This window comes from Salvelinus namaycush, chromosome 3 (genome assembly GCF_016432855.1).
Source record: "Salvelinus namaycush isolate Seneca chromosome 3, SaNama_1.0, whole genome shotgun sequence".
NCBI classification, from domain to species: Eukaryota; Metazoa; Chordata; class Actinopteri; order Salmoniformes; family Salmonidae; genus Salvelinus; species Salvelinus namaycush.
This window is the reverse complement of record NC_052309.1, coordinates 89,436,388-89,456,391: the sequence shown is the minus strand read 5'-3', so window position 1 is coordinate 89,456,391 and position 20,004 is coordinate 89,436,388. Positions and strand designations below refer to the sequence as shown.

At 45.8% G+C, this 20,004-nt stretch overlaps 1 protein-coding gene across 10 annotated transcripts in view; it reads left to right on the top strand.

Annotated features, from left to right (window-relative positions):
- The window catches only part of mettl22 (methyltransferase like 22), a 45,722-nt gene extending 34,631 nt beyond the window's left edge, over positions 1 to 11,091 (top strand). For 4 of the 10 annotated variants that reach the window (XM_038986868.1, XM_038986877.1, XM_038986885.1 and 1 more), the window contains exons 8-12: positions 4,042 to 4,095; positions 4,400 to 4,480; positions 5,656 to 5,758; positions 8,467 to 8,635; positions 10,231 to 11,091. In XM_038986868.1, coding sequence (XP_038842796.1) covers positions 4,042 to 4,095; positions 4,400 to 4,480; positions 5,656 to 5,758; positions 8,467 to 8,635; positions 10,231 to 10,263 — 440 coding nt within the window. In that variant the 3' untranslated portion in view covers positions 10,264 to 11,091. Of the gene's footprint in view, positions 1 to 4,041; positions 4,096 to 4,399; positions 4,481 to 5,655; positions 6,072 to 6,135; positions 7,445 to 8,466; positions 8,636 to 10,230 lie in introns of those variants that run through there. The other 6 variants (XM_038986912.1, XM_038986904.1, XM_038986893.1 and 3 more) reach the window with 6 other exon arrangements.
- The last annotated feature ends 8,913 nt before the right edge of the window (positions 11,092 to 20,004 follow it).

Here is a 20,004-nt window from a genome sequence, read left to right as displayed (position 1 = left end):
GGTGGGGAGGTGACAGTATTGAGTATTATAGTGTTGTCTCTTTAACAGGTGGGGAGGTGACAGTATTATAGTGTTGTCTCTTTAACAGGTGGGGAGGTGACAGTATTATAGTATTGTCTCTTTAACAGGTGGGGAGGTGACAGTATTGAATATTATAGTGTTGTCTCTTTAACAGGTGGGGAGGTGACAGTATTGAGTATTATAGTGGTGTCTCTTTAACAGGTGGGGAGGTGACAGTATTATAGTATTGTCTCTTTAACAGGTGGGGAGGTGACAGTATTGAGTATTATAGTGTTGTCTCTTTAACAGGTGGGGAGGTGACAGTATTATAGTATTGTCTCTTTAACAGGTGGGGAGGTGACAGTATTGAATATTATAGTGGTGTCTCTTTAACAGGTGGGGAGGTGACAGTATTATAGTGTTGTCTCTTTAACAGGTGGGGAGGTGACAGTATTGAATATTATAGTGTTGTCTCTTTAACAGGTGGGAAGGTGACAGTATTATAGTGTTCTCTCTTTAACAGGTGGGGAGGTGACAGTATTATAGTGTTGTCTCTTTAACAGGTGGGGAGGTGACAGTATTGAATATTATAGTGTTGTCTCTTTAACAGGTGGGGAGGTGACAGTATTATAGTGGTGTCTCTTTAACAAGTGGGGAGGTGACAGTATTATAGTGGTGTCTCTTTAACAGGTGGGGAGGTGACAGTATTATAGTGGTGTCTCTTTAACAAGTGGGGAGGTGACAGTATTATAGTGGTGTCTCTTTAACAGGTGGGGAGGTGACAGTATTATAGTGGTGTCTCTTTAACAAGTGGGGAGGTGACAGTATTATAGTGGTGTCTCTTTAACAGGTGGGGAGGTGACAGTATTATAGTGTTGTCTCTCTAACAGGTGGGGAGGGTGACAGTATTATAGTGGTGTCTCTTTAACAGGTGGGGAGGTGACAGTATTATAGTGGTGTCTCTTTAACAGGTGGGGAGGTGACAGTATTATAGTGGTGTCTCTTTAACAGGTGGGGAGGTGACAGTATTATAGTGGTGTCTCTTTAACAGGTGGGGAGGTGACAGTATTATAGTGTTGTCTCTTTAACAGGTGGGGAGGTGACAGTATTGAATATTATAGTGTTGTCTCTTTAACAGGTGGGGAGGTGACAGTATTATAGTGTTGTCTCTTTAACAGGTGGGGAGGTGACAGTATTATAGTATTGTCTCTTTAACAGGTGGGGAGGTGACAGTATTATAGTGTTGTCTCTTTAACAGGTGGGGAGGTGACAGTATTGAATATTATAGTGGTGTCTCTTTAACAGGTGGGGAGGTGACAGTATTATAGTATTGTCTCTTTAACAGGTGGGGAGGTGACAGTATTGAGTATTATAGTGTTGTCTCTTTAACAGGTGGGGAGGTGACAGTATTGAATATTATAGTGGTGTCTCTTTAACAGGTGGGGAGGTGACAGTATTGAGTATTATAGTGGTGTCTCTTTAACAGGTGGGGAGGTGACAGTATTATAGTATTGTCTCTTTAACAGGTGGGGAGGTGACAGTATTGAGTATTATAGTGTTGTCTCTTTAACAGGTGGGGAGGTGACAGTATTATAGTATTGTCTCTTTAACAGGTGGGGAGGTGACAGTATTGAATATTATAGTGGTGTCTCTTTAACAGGTGGGGAGGTGACAGTATTATAGTGTTGTCTCTTTAACAGGTGGGGAGGTGACAGTATTGAATATTATAGTGTTGTCTCTTTAACAGGTGGGAAGGTGACAGTATTATAGTGTTCTCTCTTTAACAGGTGGGGAGGTGACAGTATTATAGTGTTGTCTCTTTAACAGGTGGGGAGGTGACAGTATTATAGTGGTGTCTCTTTAACAGGTGGGGAGGTGACAGTATTATAGTATTGTCTCTTTAACAGGTGGGGAGGTGACAGTATTATAGTGGTGTCTCTTTAACAGGTGGGGAGGTGACAGTATTGAGTATTATAGTGTTGTCTCTTTAACAGGTGGGGAGGTGACAGTATTATAGTGGTGTCTCTTTAACAGGTGGGGAGGTGACAGTATTATAGTGTTGTCTCTTTAACAGGTGGGGAGGTGACAGTATTATAGTGGTGTCTCTTTAACAGGTGGGGAGGTGACAGTATTATAGTGGTGTCTCTTTAACAGGTGGGGAGGTGACAGTATTATAGTGGTGTCTCTTTAACAGGTGGGGAGGTGACAGTATTATAGTATTGTCTCTTTAACAGGTGGGGAGGTGACAGTATTATAGTGGTGTCTCTTTAACAGGTGGGGAGGTGACAGTATTGAGTATTATAGTGTTGTCTCTTTAACAGGTGGGGAGGTGACAGTATTATAGTGGTGTCTCTTTAACAGGTGGGGAGGTGACAGTATTATAGTGGTGTCTCTTTAACAGGTGGGGAGGTGACAGTATTATAGTGGTGTCTCTTTAACAGGTGGGGAGGTGACAGTATTATAGTGGTGTCTCTTTAACAGGTGGGGAGGTGACAGTATTATAGTATTGTCTCTTTAACAGGTGGGGAGGTGACAGTATTGAGTATTATAGTGTTGTCTCTTTAACAGGTGGGGAGGTGACAGTATTATAGTGTTGTCTCTTTAACAGGTGGGGAGGTGACAGTATTGAATATTATAGTGTTGTCTCTTTAACAGGTGGGGAGGTGACAGTATTATAGTGTTGTCTCTTTAACAGGTGGGGAGGTGACAGTATTATAGTGGTGTCTCTTTAACAGGTGGGGAGGTGACAGTATTATAGTGGTGTCTCTTTAACAGGTGGGTGACAGTATTGAATATTATAGTGGTGTCTCTTTAACAGGTGGGGAGGTGACAGTATTATAGTGGTGTCTCTTTAACAGGTGGGGAGGTGACAGTATTATAGTGGTGTCTCTTTAACAGGTGGGGAGGTGACAGTATTATAGTGGTGTCTCTTTAACAGGTGGGGAGGTGACAGTATTATAGTGGTGTCTCTGTAACAGGTGGGGAGGTGACAGTATTATAGTGGTGTCTCTTTAACAGGTGGGGAGGTGACAGTATTATAGTGTTGTCTCTTTAACAGGTGGGGAGGTGACAGTATTGAATATTATAGTGTTGTCTCTTTAACAGGTGGGGAGGTGACAGTATTGAGTATTATAGTGTTGTCTCTTTAACAGGTGGGGAGGTGACAGTATTATAGTGTTGTCTCTTTAACAGGTGGGGAGGTGACAGTATTATAGTATTGTCTCTTTAACAGGTGGGGAGGTGACAGTATTGAATATTATAGTGTTGTCTCTTTAACAGGTGGGGAGGTGACAGTATTGAGTATTATAGTGGTGTCTCTTTAACAGGTGGGGAGGTGACAGTATTATAGTATTGTCTCTTTAACAGGTGGGGAGGTGACAGTATTGAGTATTATAGTGTTGTCTCTTTAACAGGTGGGGAGGTGACAGTATTATAGTATTGTCTCTTTAACAGGTGGGGAGGTGACAGTATTGAATATTATAGTGGTGTCTCTTTAACAGGTGGGGAGGTGACAGTATTATAGTGTTGTCTCTTTAACAGGTGGGGAGGTGACAGTATTGAATATTATAGTGTTGTCTCTTTAACAGGTGGGAAGGTGACAGTATTATAGTGTTCTCTCTTTAACAGGTGGGGAGGTGACAGTATTATAGTGTTGTCTCTTTAACAGGTGGGGAGGTGACAGTATTATAGTGGTGTCTCTTTAACAGGTGGGGAGGTGACAGTATTGAGTATTATAGTGTTGTCTCTTTAACAGGTGGGGAGGTGACAGTATTATAGTGGTGTCTCTTTAACAGGTGGGGAGGTGACAGTATTATAGTGGTGTCTCTTTAACAGGTGGGGAGGTGACCGTATTATAGTGGTGTCTCTTTAACAGGTGGGGAGGTGACAGTATTATAGTGTTGTCTCTTTAACAGGTGGGGAGGTGACAGTATTATAGTGTTGTCTCTTTAACAGGTGGGGAGGTGACAGTATTATAGTGGTGTCTCTTTAACAGGTGGGGAGGTGACAGTATTGAGTATTATAGTGTTGTCTCTTTAACAGGTGGGGAGGTGCGAGTACGTCTACTGGACTGGCTCAGACACGATCTCTGCACAGGTGGGCAGGCTACACGAACACATACACACACACACACATTGAGAAACACGCACACACACACACACATAGAGAAACACACACACACACACATAGAGAAACACACACACACACACACATAGAGAAACACACACACACACACACATAGAGAAACACACACACACACACACACATAAACACACACACACACACACATAGAGAAACACATACACACACACACACATAGAGAAACACACACACATGATGTTACACCATGGTCTCTCTGCTGATCTCTCATCTTTCTCTCCATTCATCTCTTGTTTCTCAGACGCTGATGCAGAGTTTGGATGGACAGAGGATGAAGTGGCAGATCTCCATGACAACACAACAATTATCATTGCGGCTGACGGTAAGACATTTGTGATCAGGTGTTTATCCGGTGGGATCAGGTGTTATCCGGTGGGATCAGGTGTTAACCGGTGGGATCAGGTGTTAACCGGTGGGATCAGGTGTTAACCGGTGGGATCAGGTGTTAAACTGTGGGATCAGGTGTTAAACTGTGGGATCAGGTGTTAAACTGTGGGATCAGGTGTTAAACTGTGGGATCAGGTGTTAAACTGTGGGATCAGGTGTTATCCGGTGGGATCAGGTGTTAAACTGTGGGATCAGGTGTTAAACTGTGGGCTCAGGTGTTATCCGGTGGGATCAGGTGTTAAACTGTGGGATCAGGTGTTAAACTGTGGGATCAGGTGTTGTCCGGTGGGATCAGGTGTTAAACTGTGGGATCAGGTGTTGTCCGGTGGGATCAGGTGTTGTCCGGTGGGATCAGGTGTTAAACTGTGGGATCAGGTGTTAAACTGTGGGATCAGGTGTTAAACTGTGGGATCAGGTGTTAACCGGTGGGATCAGGTGTTAACCGGTGGGATCAGGTGTTAACCGGTGGGATCAGGTGTTAACCGGTGGGATCAGGTGTTAACCGGTGGGATCGGGTGTTAACCGGTGGGATCGGGTGTTAACCGGTGGGATCAGGTGTTATCGGGTGTTAACCGGTGGGAACGGGTGTTATCCGGTGGGATCGGGTGTTATCCGGTGGGATCGGGTGTTAACCGGTGGGATCGGGTGTTATCCGGTGGGATCGGGTGTTAACCGGTGGGATCGGGTGTTATCCGGTGGGATCGGGTGTTAACTGGTGGGATCGGGTGTTATCCGGTGGGATCGGGTGTTATCCGGTGGGATCGGGTGTTATCCGGTGGGATCGGGTGTTAACCGGTGGAATATTAATGATCTCTGCTAATTCACTAGTACTCAGAGCAGACTACAGGTACAGAACACAGATAGTATGGTGCTGAATGATCTCTGTGGAATATTAATGATCTCTGCTAATTCACTAGCACTCAGAGCAGACTACAGGTACAGAACACAGATAGTATGGTGCTGAATGATCTCTGTGGAATATTAATGATCTCTGCTAATTCACTAGCACTCAGAGCAGACTACAGGTACAGAACACAGATAGTATGGTGCTGAATGATCTCTGTGGAATATTAATGGTAATAAACTGTATTTATTTTTCATTTGTTCCAGTGTGCTACGATGACGATCTGACAGACGCGCTGTTCCGAACTCTGTACAGAATCTGTAACAACCTCCGTCTCCCCTGTACTACATACCTGTCTATAGAGAAGAGGTAACATACCTGTACTACATACCTGTCTATAGAGAAGAGGTAACATACCTGTACTACATACCTGTCTATAGAGAAGAGGTAACATACCTGTACTACATACCTGTCTATAGAGAAGAGGTAACATACCTGTACTACATACCTGTCTATAGTGAAGAGGTTAACATACCTGTACTACATACCTGTCTATAGAGAAGAGGTAACATACCTGTACTACATACCTGTCTATAGAGAAGAGGTAACATACCTGTACGACATACCTGTCTATAGAGAAGAGGTAACATACCTGTACTACATACCTGTCTATAGAGAAGAGGTAACATACCTGTCTATAGAGAAGAGGTACATACCTGTACTACATACCTGTCTATAGAGAAGAGGTAACATACCTGTACTACATACCTGTCTATAGTGAAGAGGTTAACATACCTGTACTACATACCTGTCTATAGAGAAGAGGTAACATACCTGTACTACATACCTGTCTATAGAGAAGAGGTAACATACCTGTACGACATACCTGTCTATAGAGAAGAGGTAACATACCTGTACTACATACCTGTCTATAGAGAAGAGGTAACATACTTGTACTACATACCTGTCTATAGAGAAGAGGTAACATACCTGTACTACATACCTGTCTATAGAGAAGAGGTAACATACCTGTACTACATACCTGTCTATAGAGAAGAGGTAACATACCTGTACTACATACCTGTCTATAGAGAAGAGGTAACATACCTGTACTACATACCTGTCTATAGAGAAGAGGTAACATACCTGTACTACATACCTGTCTATAGAGAAGAGGTAACATACCTGTACTACATACCTGTCTATAGAGAAGAGGTAACATACCTGTACTACATACCTGTCTATAGTGAAGAGGTTAACATACCTGTACTACATACCTGTCTATAGAGAAGAGGTAACATACCTGTACTACATACCTGTCTATAGAGAAGAGGTAACATACCTGTACTACATACCTGTCTATAGAGAAGAGGTAACATACCTGTACTACATACCTGTCTATAGAGAAGAGGTAACATACCTGTACTACATACCTGTCTATAGAGAAGAGGTAACATACCTGTACTACATACCTGTCTATAGAGAAGAGGTAACATACCTGTACTACATACCTGTCTATAGAGAAGAGGTAACATACCTGTACTACATACCTGTCTATAGAGAAGAGGTAACATACCTGTACTACATACCTGTCTATAGAGAAGAGGTAACATACCTGTACTACATACCTGTCTATAGAGAAGAGGTAACATACCTGTACTACATACCTGTCTATAGAGAAGAGGTAACATACCTGTACTACATACCTGTCTATAGAGAAGAGGTAACATACCTGTACTACATACCTGTCTATAGAGAAGAGGTAACATACCTGTACTACATACCTGTCTATAGAGAAGAGGTAACATACCTGTACTACATACCTGTCTATAGAGAAGAGGTAACATACCTGTACTACATACCTGTCTATAGAGAAGAGGTAACATACCTGTACTACATACCTGTCTATAGAGAAGAGGTAACATACCTGTACTACATACCTGTCTATAGAGAAGAGGTAACATACCTGTACTACATACCTGTCTATAGAGAAGAGGTAACATACAGTGCCTTTGGTAAGAATTCAGATCCCTTGACTTTTTCCACATTTTGTTACATTACAGCCTTATTCTAAAATTGATTTCATAAAATGTTTTCCTCATCAATCTACACACAGTTACCAATAATGACAAAGCAAAAACTGGTTAGGCGATTATAGCCTTGAGTCTTCTTGGGTATGACGCTACAAGCTTGGCACACCTCTACTTGGAGTTTCTCCCATTCTTCTCTGCAGATCCTCTCAAGCTCTGTCAGGTTGGATGGGGAGTGTTGCTGTACAGCTATTTTCAGGTCTCTCCAGAGATGTTCGATCGGGTTCAAGTCTGGGCTCTGGCTGGGCCACTCAAGGACATTCAGAGACTTGTCTATAGACCCTGCTTAGGGTCGTTGTCCTGTTGGACCTTCGCCCCAGTCTGAGGTCCCGAGCGCTCTGGAGCAGGTTTTCATCAAGGATCTCTATGTACTTTGCTCCGTTCATCTTTCCCTCGATCCTGACTAGTCTCCCAATCCCTGCTGCTAAAAAACATCTGCACATCAGGATACTGTCACCACCATGCTTCACCGTAGGGATGATGCCAGGTTTCCTCCAGATGTGATGCTTGGCATTCAGGCCAAAGAGTTCAATCTTGGCTTCATCAGACCAGAGAATCTTGTTTCTCATGGTCTGAGAGTCTTTAGGTGCCTCTTGGAAAACTCCAAGCTGGCTGTAATGTGCCTTTTACTGAGGAGTGGCTTCTGTCTGGCTGCCACCCTATCATAAAGGCCTGGTTGGTGGAGTGCTGCAGGGATGGTTGTCCTTCTGGAAGTTTCGCTCATCTCCACAGAGGAACTCTGGAGCTCTGTTAGAGTGACCCTCGGGTTCTTGTATATATAGATTTATGCTAAATGTAAAAAATGAATCTAGCTCATGTGCCACATCTTGTAATTACAGTCTTTGTGTGTAATGATGTGTGTGTGTGTGTGTGTGTGTGTGTGTGTGTGTGTGTGTGTGTGTGTGTGTGTGTGTGTGTGTGTGTGTGTGTGTGTGTGTGTGTGTGTGTGTGTGTGTGCTTGCCTACGTGTGTGTGTGTGTTCCCCAGGCTGAACTTCACTCTGAGACACATGGACATATCATGCGAGGCCTACAACCATTTCCGCCACTGTCTGTGTGAGATGCAGGAGCTAAGGGACGGACGGACATGCTTCACAGTGGAGCAGGTCACACCCTCTTTCCCACAGTGCCTGCTGTATGAGCGCATAGAGCAACTGGTGAGACACACACACACACACACACAGTTTCACATACACACTTTACTGAACCTAGAAAACCCTATCCAACAGAATGTTTCTGGTACTATATCCTAAACCCAACAGAATGTTTCTAGTACTATATCCTAAACCCAACAGAATGTTTCTAGTACTATATCCTAAACCCAACAGAATGTTTCTAGTACTATATCCTAAACCCAACAGAATGTTTCTAGTACTATATCCTAAACCCAACAGAATGTTTCTGGTACTATATCCTAAACCCAACAGAATGTTTCTGGTACTATATCCTAAACCCAACAGAATGTTTCTAGTACTATATCCTAAACCCAACAGAATGTTTCTAGTACTATATCCTAAACCCAACAGAATGTTTCTGGTACTATATCCTAAACCCAACAGAATGTTTCTAGTACTATATCCTAAACCCAACAGAATGTTTCTAGTACTATATCCTAAACCCAACAGAATGTTTCTAGTACTATATCCTAAACCCAACAGTATGTTTCTAGTACTATATCCTAAACCCAACAGTATGTTTCTAGTACTATATCCTAAACCCAACAGAATGTTTCTAGTACTATATCCTAAACCCAACAGTATGTTTCTAGTACTATATCCTAAACCCAACAGTATGTTTCTAGTACTATATCCTAAACCCAACAGAATGTTTCTAGTACTATATCCTTATATTTCCACTACACTGTGAGACCGAGGGCTCTATTTAACAGAGCTAACACAATGGTAAATCTACAGAGCTAACACAATGGTAAATCTACAGAGCTAACACAATGGTAAATCTACAGAGCTAACACAATGGTAAATCTACAGAGCTAACACAATGGTAAATCTACAGAGCTAACACAATGGTAAATCTACAGAGCTAACACAATGGTAAATATACTCAGCTAACACAATGGTAAATCTACAGAGCTAACACAATGGTAAATATACTCAGCTAACACAATGGTAAATATACTCAGCTAACACAATGGTAAATATACTCAGCTAACACAATTGTAAATATACTCGGCTAACACAATGGTAAATATACTCAGCTAACACAATGGTAAATATACTCAGCTAACACAATGGTAAATATACTCAGCTAACACAATGGTAAATATACAGAGCTAACACAATGGTAAATCTACAGAGCTAACACAGTGGTAAATCTACAGAGCTAACACAGTGGTAAATCTACAGAGCTAACACAATGGTAAATCTACAGAGCTTAACACAATGGTAAATCTTCAAAGCTTAACACAATGGTAAATCTTCAACGCTTAACACAATGGTAAATCTTCAAAGCTTAACACAATGGTACATCTTAGCGCTGGGGAAGCACTATAGGTCCAGGGTGGAAATATTTTAGCTATTTTCACAGCCGGAATTATGAGCGCAAGAGCAGGCGGTGGCGCGAAAGGCCTGGGTTTTAATGAATAAGTTGAGTGTTGAGGCATGACCCCCTCACTGGCCAATCAGAACATGCTCCATGGCGAAATATGTGGTTGCTTCAAGTTGGGTATTTACAGTCTTTTATATATTGCGTTGTCATCAACTCCAATTCTGATGTCAGACTTTCTCTTTTTCAGGAGTTGTGGAAAGTGACAGCGGTGCCTGTCTAACCCTCTGAGGAGCTGACCTGCTCCCTGTCTAACCCTCTGAGGAGCTGACCTGCTCCTAGACCTGCTCCCTGTCTAACCCTCTGAGGAGCTGACCTGCTCCCTGTCTAACCCTCTGAGGAGCTGACCTGCTCCCTGTCTAACCCTCTGAGGAGCTGACCTGCTCCCTGTCTAACCCTCTGAGGAGCTGACCTGCTCCCTGTCTAACCCTCTGAGGAGCTGACCTGCTCCTAGACCTGCTCCCTGTCTAACCCTCTGAGGAGCTGACCTGCTCCTAGACCTGCTCCTAGACCTGCTCCTTGACCTGCTCCTTGACCTGCTCCTAGACGTGCTCCTTGAACTGCTCCTTGAACTGCTCCTAGACCTGCTCCTGACCTGAGACATGGAGTTTTCTGATCTTTGACCTAGTGTTTTCTGAACCTCTTGTGGTCAGTGTTGAGAAGGTATTGATAAAATATATAGATTATTTAGTGAACTAATAGCAGTCATTTCAATCAGGGCAGCTGGACAGCGGTGAACAAAGGCACTAGGAATGATCTCTGTAAATGAACACACTTGTTAACATGATGTTTTTAAGCTCAGACCAGGGGGTTGTGATATAGATATTCAGTATATCCTCATTTACTTGCTGTTAGATTGAAGTGAACCGATGAAATGGGACAGCCCCATAGCCTCTGAATGTTTTGTTCCTATGTAAATGATATGAGTGATCAGGTAAACACTGACCTAGGATGCATCCCAAATGGTATCCTATCCTCAATATAGTGCACTACTTTAGACCAGAGCCCTATGGAGGGTAGTGCACCACTTTAGACCAGAGCCCTATGGAGGGTAGTGCACTACTTTAGACCAGAGCCCTATGGAGGGTAGTGCACTACTTTAGACCAGAGTCCTATGGACCCTGGTCTAGAGTCCTATGGACCCTGGTCTAGAGTCCTATGGACCCTGGTCTAGAGTCCTATGGACCCTGGTCTAGAGCCCTATGGACCCTGGTCTAGAGCCCTATGGTCTAGAGCCCTATGGACCCTGGTCTAGAGCCCTATGGTCTAGAGCCCTATGGACCCTGGTCTAGAGCCCTATGGACCCTGGTCTAGAGCCCTATGGACCCTGGTCTAGAGCCCCATGGACCCTGGTCTAGAGCCCCATGGACCCTGGTCTAGAGCCCTATGGACCCTGGTCTAGAGCCCCATGGACCCTGGTCTAGAGCCCCATGGACCCTGGTCTAGAGCCCTATGGACCCTGGTCTAGAGCCCTATGGACCCTGGTCTAGAGCCCTATGGACCCTGGTCTAGAGCCCTATGGTCTAGAGCCCTATGGACCCTGGTCTAGAGCCCTATGGTCTAGAGCCCTATGGACCCTGGTCTAGAGCCCTATGGTCTAGAGCCCTATGGACCCTGGTCTAGAGCCCTATGGACCCTGGTCTAGAGCCCTATGGACCCTGGTCTAGAGCCCCATGGACCCTGGTCTAGAGCCCTATGGACCCTGGTCTAGAGCCCCATGGACCCTGGTCTAGAGCCCTATGGACCCTGGTCTAGAGCCCTATGGACCCTGGTCTAGAGCCCTATGGACCCTGGTCTAGAGCCCCATGGACCCTGGTCTAGAGCCCCATGGACTACCTTAATGTCTGTTTATAACTTATAAGACATTATTAAATAGCTTGTTAACAATTTAGTAAATAAACTGTTTATCAATCAGTATTTATAAGTTCATATATTTATTAAAATAAACTACCTAATAATGTTTATAAGAGCTTAATAAGCAGACATATAGTGTTAATAATGTGTGTATATTGATACAAAACCATGGCACTGTTTCTTTCACAATTATACAGTCATCTTTTGATTAAAATTACTAAATAAAATACAAGTTTTTGATTTATTTCAACAAAAAATATCTTTATTAGAACTTGTGAACTTTGATTCATGCTGTCTTAAAGGGGCAATCTGGGATTGAAACAACAACCAAGCTGCCACCCTGCCACTTTTTTATGTAAACAGCTGAGGAATGGAACCGCTCTCAAATTCATAGACGGAGCTACGGCTGCAACGACTGACCATCTATGAGATCAGAATGATCGTTTTAACCGTGTTTTGAGGCTCTGCAGTGTTTGTTTACAATGACGTTCTTTACACACAGTGGAGTATAACAAGATTATATTTTGGGTTGTGATCCAGTTAAGACGGTTTAATTAAGCTCATGAGTCATTTTATAAGTTTTATCCATCACTATATACAGTACGCTCCAACAGTATTGGGACAGTGACACTGTTGTTTAGGCTCTGTACTCCAGCACTTTTGGATTTGAAATGGTACAATGACTATGAGAAAGTACAGACTGTCAGCTTTAATTTGAGGGTATTTTCATCCATGTCAGGTGAACCATTTAGATATTACAGCTCTTGTTGTAAATAGTCCCCCCCCCCCCCCTTATTTTAAGGGACGGAAAGTATTGGGACAAATCCACTGGTGTATTTAAAAAGTGAAGTATTTGGGCCCATATTCATAACACGCAGTGACTACATCAAGCTTGTAAATCCCTAAATACGAACAGAATGTTTCTAAACACTTCTACATGAATGTGGATGTTACCATGGTTACAGATCATCCTGAATGAACCATGAATAATGATGAGTGAGAAAGTTGGAGACATACATATCATACCCCCCCCTCCCCTCCCCTAAAAGGAATGATAACTTTCCCTGTTACCATGCGTGTCCTGTAAATATGATTAATTAAACTTGTAACTGAAACAAGTTGCAGGGTTTTAATTGAGCCACTAGATGGGAGGGTGTTCCAGTAATATAACCCTGGTAAGACAAATTAATTGGACCAGTTTTCAGCATCCTGTTGTGAAATGTAGTGTTTGATTCTGGAAACGAAACTGCCATACCCCAGAGTGACCAGCAGGGGGAGCTCTGTTCTGTCCAGAGATGAAGCAGTGCCATACCCCAGAGTGACCAGCAGGGGGAGCTCTGTTCTGTCCAGAGATGAAGCAGTGCCATACCCCAGAGTGACCAGCAGGGGGAGCTCTGTTCTGTCCAGAGATGAAGCAGTGCCATACCCCAGAGTGACCAGCAGGGGGAGCTCTGTTCTGTCCAGAGATGAAGCAGTGCCATACCCCAGAGTGACCAGCAGGGGGAGCTCTGTTCTGTCCAGAGATGAAGCAGTGCCATACCCCAGAGTGACCAGCAGGGGGAGCTCTGTTCTGTCCAGAGATGAAACAGTGCCATACCCCAGAGTGACCAGCAGGGGGAGCTCTGTTCTGTCCAGAGATGAAACAGTGCCATACCCCAGAGTGACCAGCAGGGGGAGCTCTGTTCTGTCCAGAGATGAAGCAGTGCCATACCCCAGAGTGACCAGCAGGGGGAGCTCTGTTCTGTCCAGAGATGAAACAGTGCCATACCCCAGAGTGACCAGCAGGGGGAGCTCTGTTCTGTCCAGAGATGAAACAGTGCCATACCCCAGAGTGACCAGGAGGGGGAGCTATGTGTTCTGTCCAGAGATGAAACAGTGCCATACCCCAGAGTGACCAGCAGGGGGAGCTCTGTTCTGTCCAGAGATGAAACAGTGCCATACCCCAGAGTGACCAGGAGGGGGAGCTATGTGTTCTGTACAGAGATGAAACAGTGCCATACCCCAGAGTGACCAGCAGGGGGAGCTCTGTGTGTTCTGTACAGAGATGAAACAGTGCCATACCCCAGAGTGACCAGCAGGGGGAGCTATGTGTTCTGTACAGAGATGAAACAGTGCCATACCCCAGAGTGACCAGCAGGGGGAGCTCTGTGTGTTCTGTACAGAGATGAGCCAGTGCCATACCCCAGAGTGACCAGCAGGGGGAGCTATGTGTTCTGTACAGAGATGAAACAGTGCCATACCCCAGAGTGACCAGCAGGGGGAGCTATGTGTTCTGTACAGAGATGAAACGGTGCCATACCCCAGAGTGACCAGCAGGGGGAGCTCTGTGTTCTGTCCAGAGATGAAACAGTGCCATACCCCAGAGTGACCAGCAGGGGGAGCTCTGTGTTCTGTCCAGAGATGAAACAGTGCCATACCCCAGAGTGACCAGCAGGGGGAGCTCTGTTCTGTCCAGAGATGAAACAGTGCCATACCCCAGAGTGACCAGCAGGGGGAGCTCTGTGTTCTGTACAGAGATGAAACAGTGCCATACCCCAGAGTGACCAGCAGGGGGAGCTCTGTGTGTTCTGTACAGAGATGAGCCAGTGCCATACCCCAGAGTGACCAGCAGGGGGAGCTATGTGTTCTGTACAGAGATGAAACAGTGCCATACCCCAGAGTGACCAGCAGGGGGAGCTATGTGTTCTGTACAGAGATGAAACGGTGCCATACCCCAGAGTGACCAGCAGGGGGAGCTCTGTGTTCTGTCCAGAGATGAAACAGTGCCATACCCCAGAGTGACCAGCAGGGGGAGCTCTGTTCTGTCCAGAGATGAAACAGTGCCATACCCCAGAGTGACCAGCAGGGGGAGCTCTGTGTTCTGTACAGAGATGAAACAGTGCCATACCCCAGAGTGACCAGCAGGGGGAGCTCTGTGTTCTGTCCAGAGATGAAACAGTGCCATACCCCAGAGTGACCAGCAGGGGGAGCTCTGTTCTGTCCAGAGATGAAACAGTGCCATACCCCAGAGTGACCAGCAGGGGGAGCTCTGTGTTCTGTACAGAGATGAAACAGTGCCATACCCCAGAGTGACCAGCAGGGGGAGCTCTGTGTTCTGTACAGAGATGAAACAGTGCCATACCCCAGAGTGACCAGCAGGGGGAGCTCTGTTCTGTCCAGAGATGAAACAGTGCCATACCCCAGAGTGACCAGCAGGGGGAGCTCTGTGTTCTGTACAGAGATGAAACAGTGCCATACCCCAGAGTGACCAGCAGGGGGAGCTCTGTGTTCTATCCAGAGATGAAACAGTGCCATACCCCAGAGTGACCAGCAGGGGGAGCTCTGTTCTGTCCAGAGATGAAACAGTGCCATACCCCAGAGTGACCAGCAGGGGGAGCTCTGTTCTGTCCAGAGATGAAACAGTGCCATACCCCAGAGTGACCAGCAGGGGGAGCTCTGTTCTGTCCAGAGATGAAACAGTGCCATACCCCAGAGTGACCAGCAGGGGGAGCTCTGTTCTGTCCAGAGATGAAACAGTGCCATACCCCAGAGTGACCAGCAGGGGGAGCTCTGTTCTGTCCAGAGATGAAACAGTGCCATACCCCAGAGTGACCAGCAGGGGGAGCTCTGTTCTGTCCAGAGATGAAACAGTGCCATACCCCAGAGTGACCAGCAGGGGGAGCTCTGTTCTGTCCAGAGATGAAACAGTGCCATACCCCAGAGTGACCAGCAGGGGGAGCTCTGTTCTGTCCAGAGATGAAACAGTGCCATACCCCAGAGTGACCAGCAGGGGGAGCTCTGTGTTCTGTACAGAGATGAAACAGTGCCATACCCCAGAGTGACCAGCAGGGGGAGCTCTGTGTTCTGTACAGAGATGAAACAGTGCCATACCCCAGAGTGACCAGCAGAGGGAGCGCTGTGTTCCTCTCTTATAAGTAAGTTATAGTTGATGTGGGCAGGCTGTCTATTCCTCTGAGGGTGTATTTATTATAGATCCCCATTAGTACCTGTCAAGGCAGCAGCTACTATTCCTGGGGTTTATTATAGATCCCCATTAATACCTGCCAAGGCAGCAGCTACTTTTCCTGAGGTTTATTATAGATCCCCATTAGTTCCTGCCAAGGCAGCAGCTACTCTTCCTGGGGTTTATTATGGATCACCATTAGTTCCTGCCAAGGCAGCAGCTACTCTTCCTGGGGTTTATTATGGATCCCCATTAGTTCCTGCCAAGGCAGCAGCTACTCTTCCTGGGGTTTATTATGGATCCCCATTAGTTCCTGCCAAGGCAGCAGCTACTCTTCCTGGGGTTTATTATGGATCCCCATTAGTTCCTGCCAAGGCAGCAGCTACTCTTCCTGGAGTTTATTATGGATCCCCATTAGTTCCTGCCAAGGCAGCAGCTACTCTTCCTGGGGTTTATTATGGATCCCCATTAGTTCCTGCCAAGGCAGCAGCTACTCTTCCTGGAGTTTATTATGGATCCCCATTAGTTCCTGCCAAGGCAGCAGCTACTCTTCCTGGGGTTTATTAAGGATCCCCATTAGTTCCTGCCAAGGCAGCAGCTACTCTTCCTGGGGTTTATTATGGATCCCCATTAGTTCCTGCCAAGGCAGCAGCTACTCTTCCTGAGGTTTATTATAGATCCCCATTAGTTCCTGCCAAGGCAGCAGCTACTCTTCCTGGGGTTTATTATGGATCCCCATTAGTTCCTGCCAAGGCAGCAGCTACTCTTCCTGGGGTTTATTACGGATCCCCATTAGTTCCTGTTACCAAGGCAGCAGCTACTCTTCCTGGGGTTTATTATGGATCCCCATTAGTTCCTGCCAAGGCAGCAGCTACTCTTCCTGGTCCGGCAAAATTAAGCCAGTTATACAATTTTAAAAACAATACAATACATTCATTACAGAATTCACAACACACTAAGGGTGTGCCCTCAGGACCCTACTCCACTACCACATATCTACAACACACTAAGGGTGTGCCCTCAGGCCCCTACTCCACTACCACAACACACTAAGGGTGTGTCCTCAGGACCCTACTCCACTACCACATATCTACAACACACTGTGTGCTCTCAGGCCCCTACTCCACTACCACATATCTACAACACACTGTGTGCCCTCAGGACCCTACTCCACTACCACATATCTACAACACACTAAGGGTGTGCCCTCAGGACCCTACTCCACTACCACATATCTACAACACACTAAGGGTGTGCCCTCAGGACCCTACTTCACTACCACATATCTACAACACACTAAGGGTGTGCCCTCAGGACCCTACTCCACTACCACATATCTACAACACACTGTGTGCCCTCAGGCCCCTACTCCACTACCACATGTCTACAACACACTAAGGGTGTGCCCTCAGGACCCTACTCCACTACCATGTGTCTACAACAGACTAAGGGTGTGTCCTCAGGACCCTACTCCACTACCACATATCTACAACACACTAAGGGTGTGCCCTCAGGCCCCTACTCCACTACCACAACACACTAAGGGTGTGTCCTCAGGACCCTACTCCACTACCACAACACACTAAGGGTGTGCCCTCAGGACCCTACTCCACTACCACATATCTACAACACACTGTGTGCCCTCAGGACCCTACTCCACTACCACATATCTACAACACACTAAGGGTGTGTCCTCAGGACCCTACTCCACTACCACATATCTACAACACACTAAGGGTGTGCCCTCAGGACCCTACTCCACTACCACATATCTACAACACACTAAGGGTGTGTCCTCAGGACCCTACTCCACTACCACATATCTACAACACACTAAGGGTGTGCCCTCAGGACCCTACTCCACTACCACATATCTACAACACACTAAGGGTGTGCCCTCAGGACCCTACTCCACTACCACATATCTACAACACACTAAGGGTGTGCCCTCAGGACCCTACTCCACTACCACATATCTACAACACACTAAGGGTGTGCCCTCAGGACCCTACTCCACTACCACATATCTACAACACACTGTGTGCCCTCAGGACCCTACTCCACTACCACATATCTACAACACACTAAGGGTGTGTCCTCAGGACCCTACTCCACTACCACATATCTACAACACACTAAGGGTGTGCCCTCAGGACCCTACTCCACTACCACATATCTACAACACACTAAGGGTGTGTCCTCAGGACCCTACTCCACTACCACATATCTACAACACTAAGGGTGTGTCCTCAGGACCCTACTCCACTACCACATATCTACAACACACTAAGGGTGTGCCCTCAGGACCCTACTCCACTACCACATATCTACAACACACTAAGGGTGTGCCCTCAGGCCCCTACTCCACTACCACATATCTACAACACACTAGGGTGTGCCCTCAGGCCCCTACTCCACTACCACATATCTACAACACACTAAGGGTGTGTCCTCAGGACCCTACTCCACTACCACATATCTACAACACTAAGGGTGTGCCCTCAGGCCCCTACTCCACTACCACATATCTACAACACACTAAGGGTGTGCCCTCAGGCCCCTACTCCACTACCACAACACACTAAGGGTGTGTCCTCAGGACCCTACTCCACTACCACAACACACTAAGGGTGTGCCCTCAGGACCCTACTCCACTACCACATATCTACAACACACTAAGGGTGTGCCCTCAGGACCCTACTCCACTACCACATATCTACAACACACTAAGGGTGTGTCCTCAGGACCCTACTCCACTACCACATATCTACAACACACTAAGGGTGTGCCCTCAGGACCCTACTCCACTACCACATATCTACAACACACTAAGGGTGTGCCCTCAGGCCCCTACTCCACTACCACATATCTACAACACACTAAGGGTGTGCCCTCAGGACCCTACTCCACTACCACATATCTACAACACACTAAGGGTGTGCCCTCAGGACCCTACTCCACTACCACATATCTACAACACACTAAGGGTGTGCCCTCAGGCCCCTACTCCACTACTACATATCTACAACACACTGTGTGCCCTCAGGACCCTACTCCACTACCACATATCTACAACACACTGTGTGCCCTCAGGACCCTACTCCACTACCACATATCTACAACCCAAAATCCATGTGTACGTGTGTGTATAGTGCGTATGTTATCATGTGTTTGTGTTACTTCACAGACCCCGCTGTTCCATAAGGTGTATTGCTACTGTGATTTTTCACTGTCTTTTTACTGTTGTTTTATTTCTTTACTTAACTATTGTTCACCTAATACCTTTTTTTGCACTGTTGGTTAGAGGCTGTAAGTAAGCATTTCACTGTAAGGTGCATGTGACAAGTAAACTTTGATTTGATTTTAGCTGCTTTTTAAATCTGATTCTACTGCTGCATCAGTTACTTGATGTGGGATAGAGTTCCATGTAGTCATGGCTCTATGTAGTACTGTCCGCCTCCCATTGTCTGTTCTGGACTTGGGGACTGTGAAGAGACCTCTGGTGGCATGTCTTGTGGGGTATGCGTGGGCGTCCGAGCTGTGTGATTGTTTAAACAGACAGCTCGGGACCTTCAGCTTGTCAACACCTCTTACAAAAAAAAACAAGTAATGAGGAAGTCAATCTCTCTTCCACTTTGAGCCATGAGAGATTGACATGCATGTCAATTACTGTCAGGCTGTCACTCTGTGTACCCTCCTGTGTTGCTTTCCTTCATTGTGCTCGTTGGCTTTGATGAGGGTGAGTTGATGTGTTAGAGAACAGTGGGTTTGTGTTATGCAGTAGGACTGTAGAGAACAGGGTTTGTGTTATGCAGTAGGGCTGTAGAGAACAGTGGGTTTGTGTTATGCAGTAGGGCTGTAGAGAACAGTGGGTTTGTGTTATGCAGTAGGACTGTAGAAACAGTGGGTTTGTGTTGTGCAGTAGGGCTGTAGAGAACAGTGGTTTTGTGTTATGCAGTAGGACTGTAAGAGACAGTGGGTTTGTGTTATGCAGTAGGACTGTAGAGAACAGTGGGTTTGTGTTATGCAGTAGGGCTGTAGAGAACAGTGGGTTTGTGTTATGCAGTAGGGCTGTAGAGAAAGTGGGTTTGTGTTATGCAGTAGGGCTGTAGAGAACAGTGGGTTTGTGTTATGCTTGTAGAGAACAGTGGGTTTGTGTTATGGCAG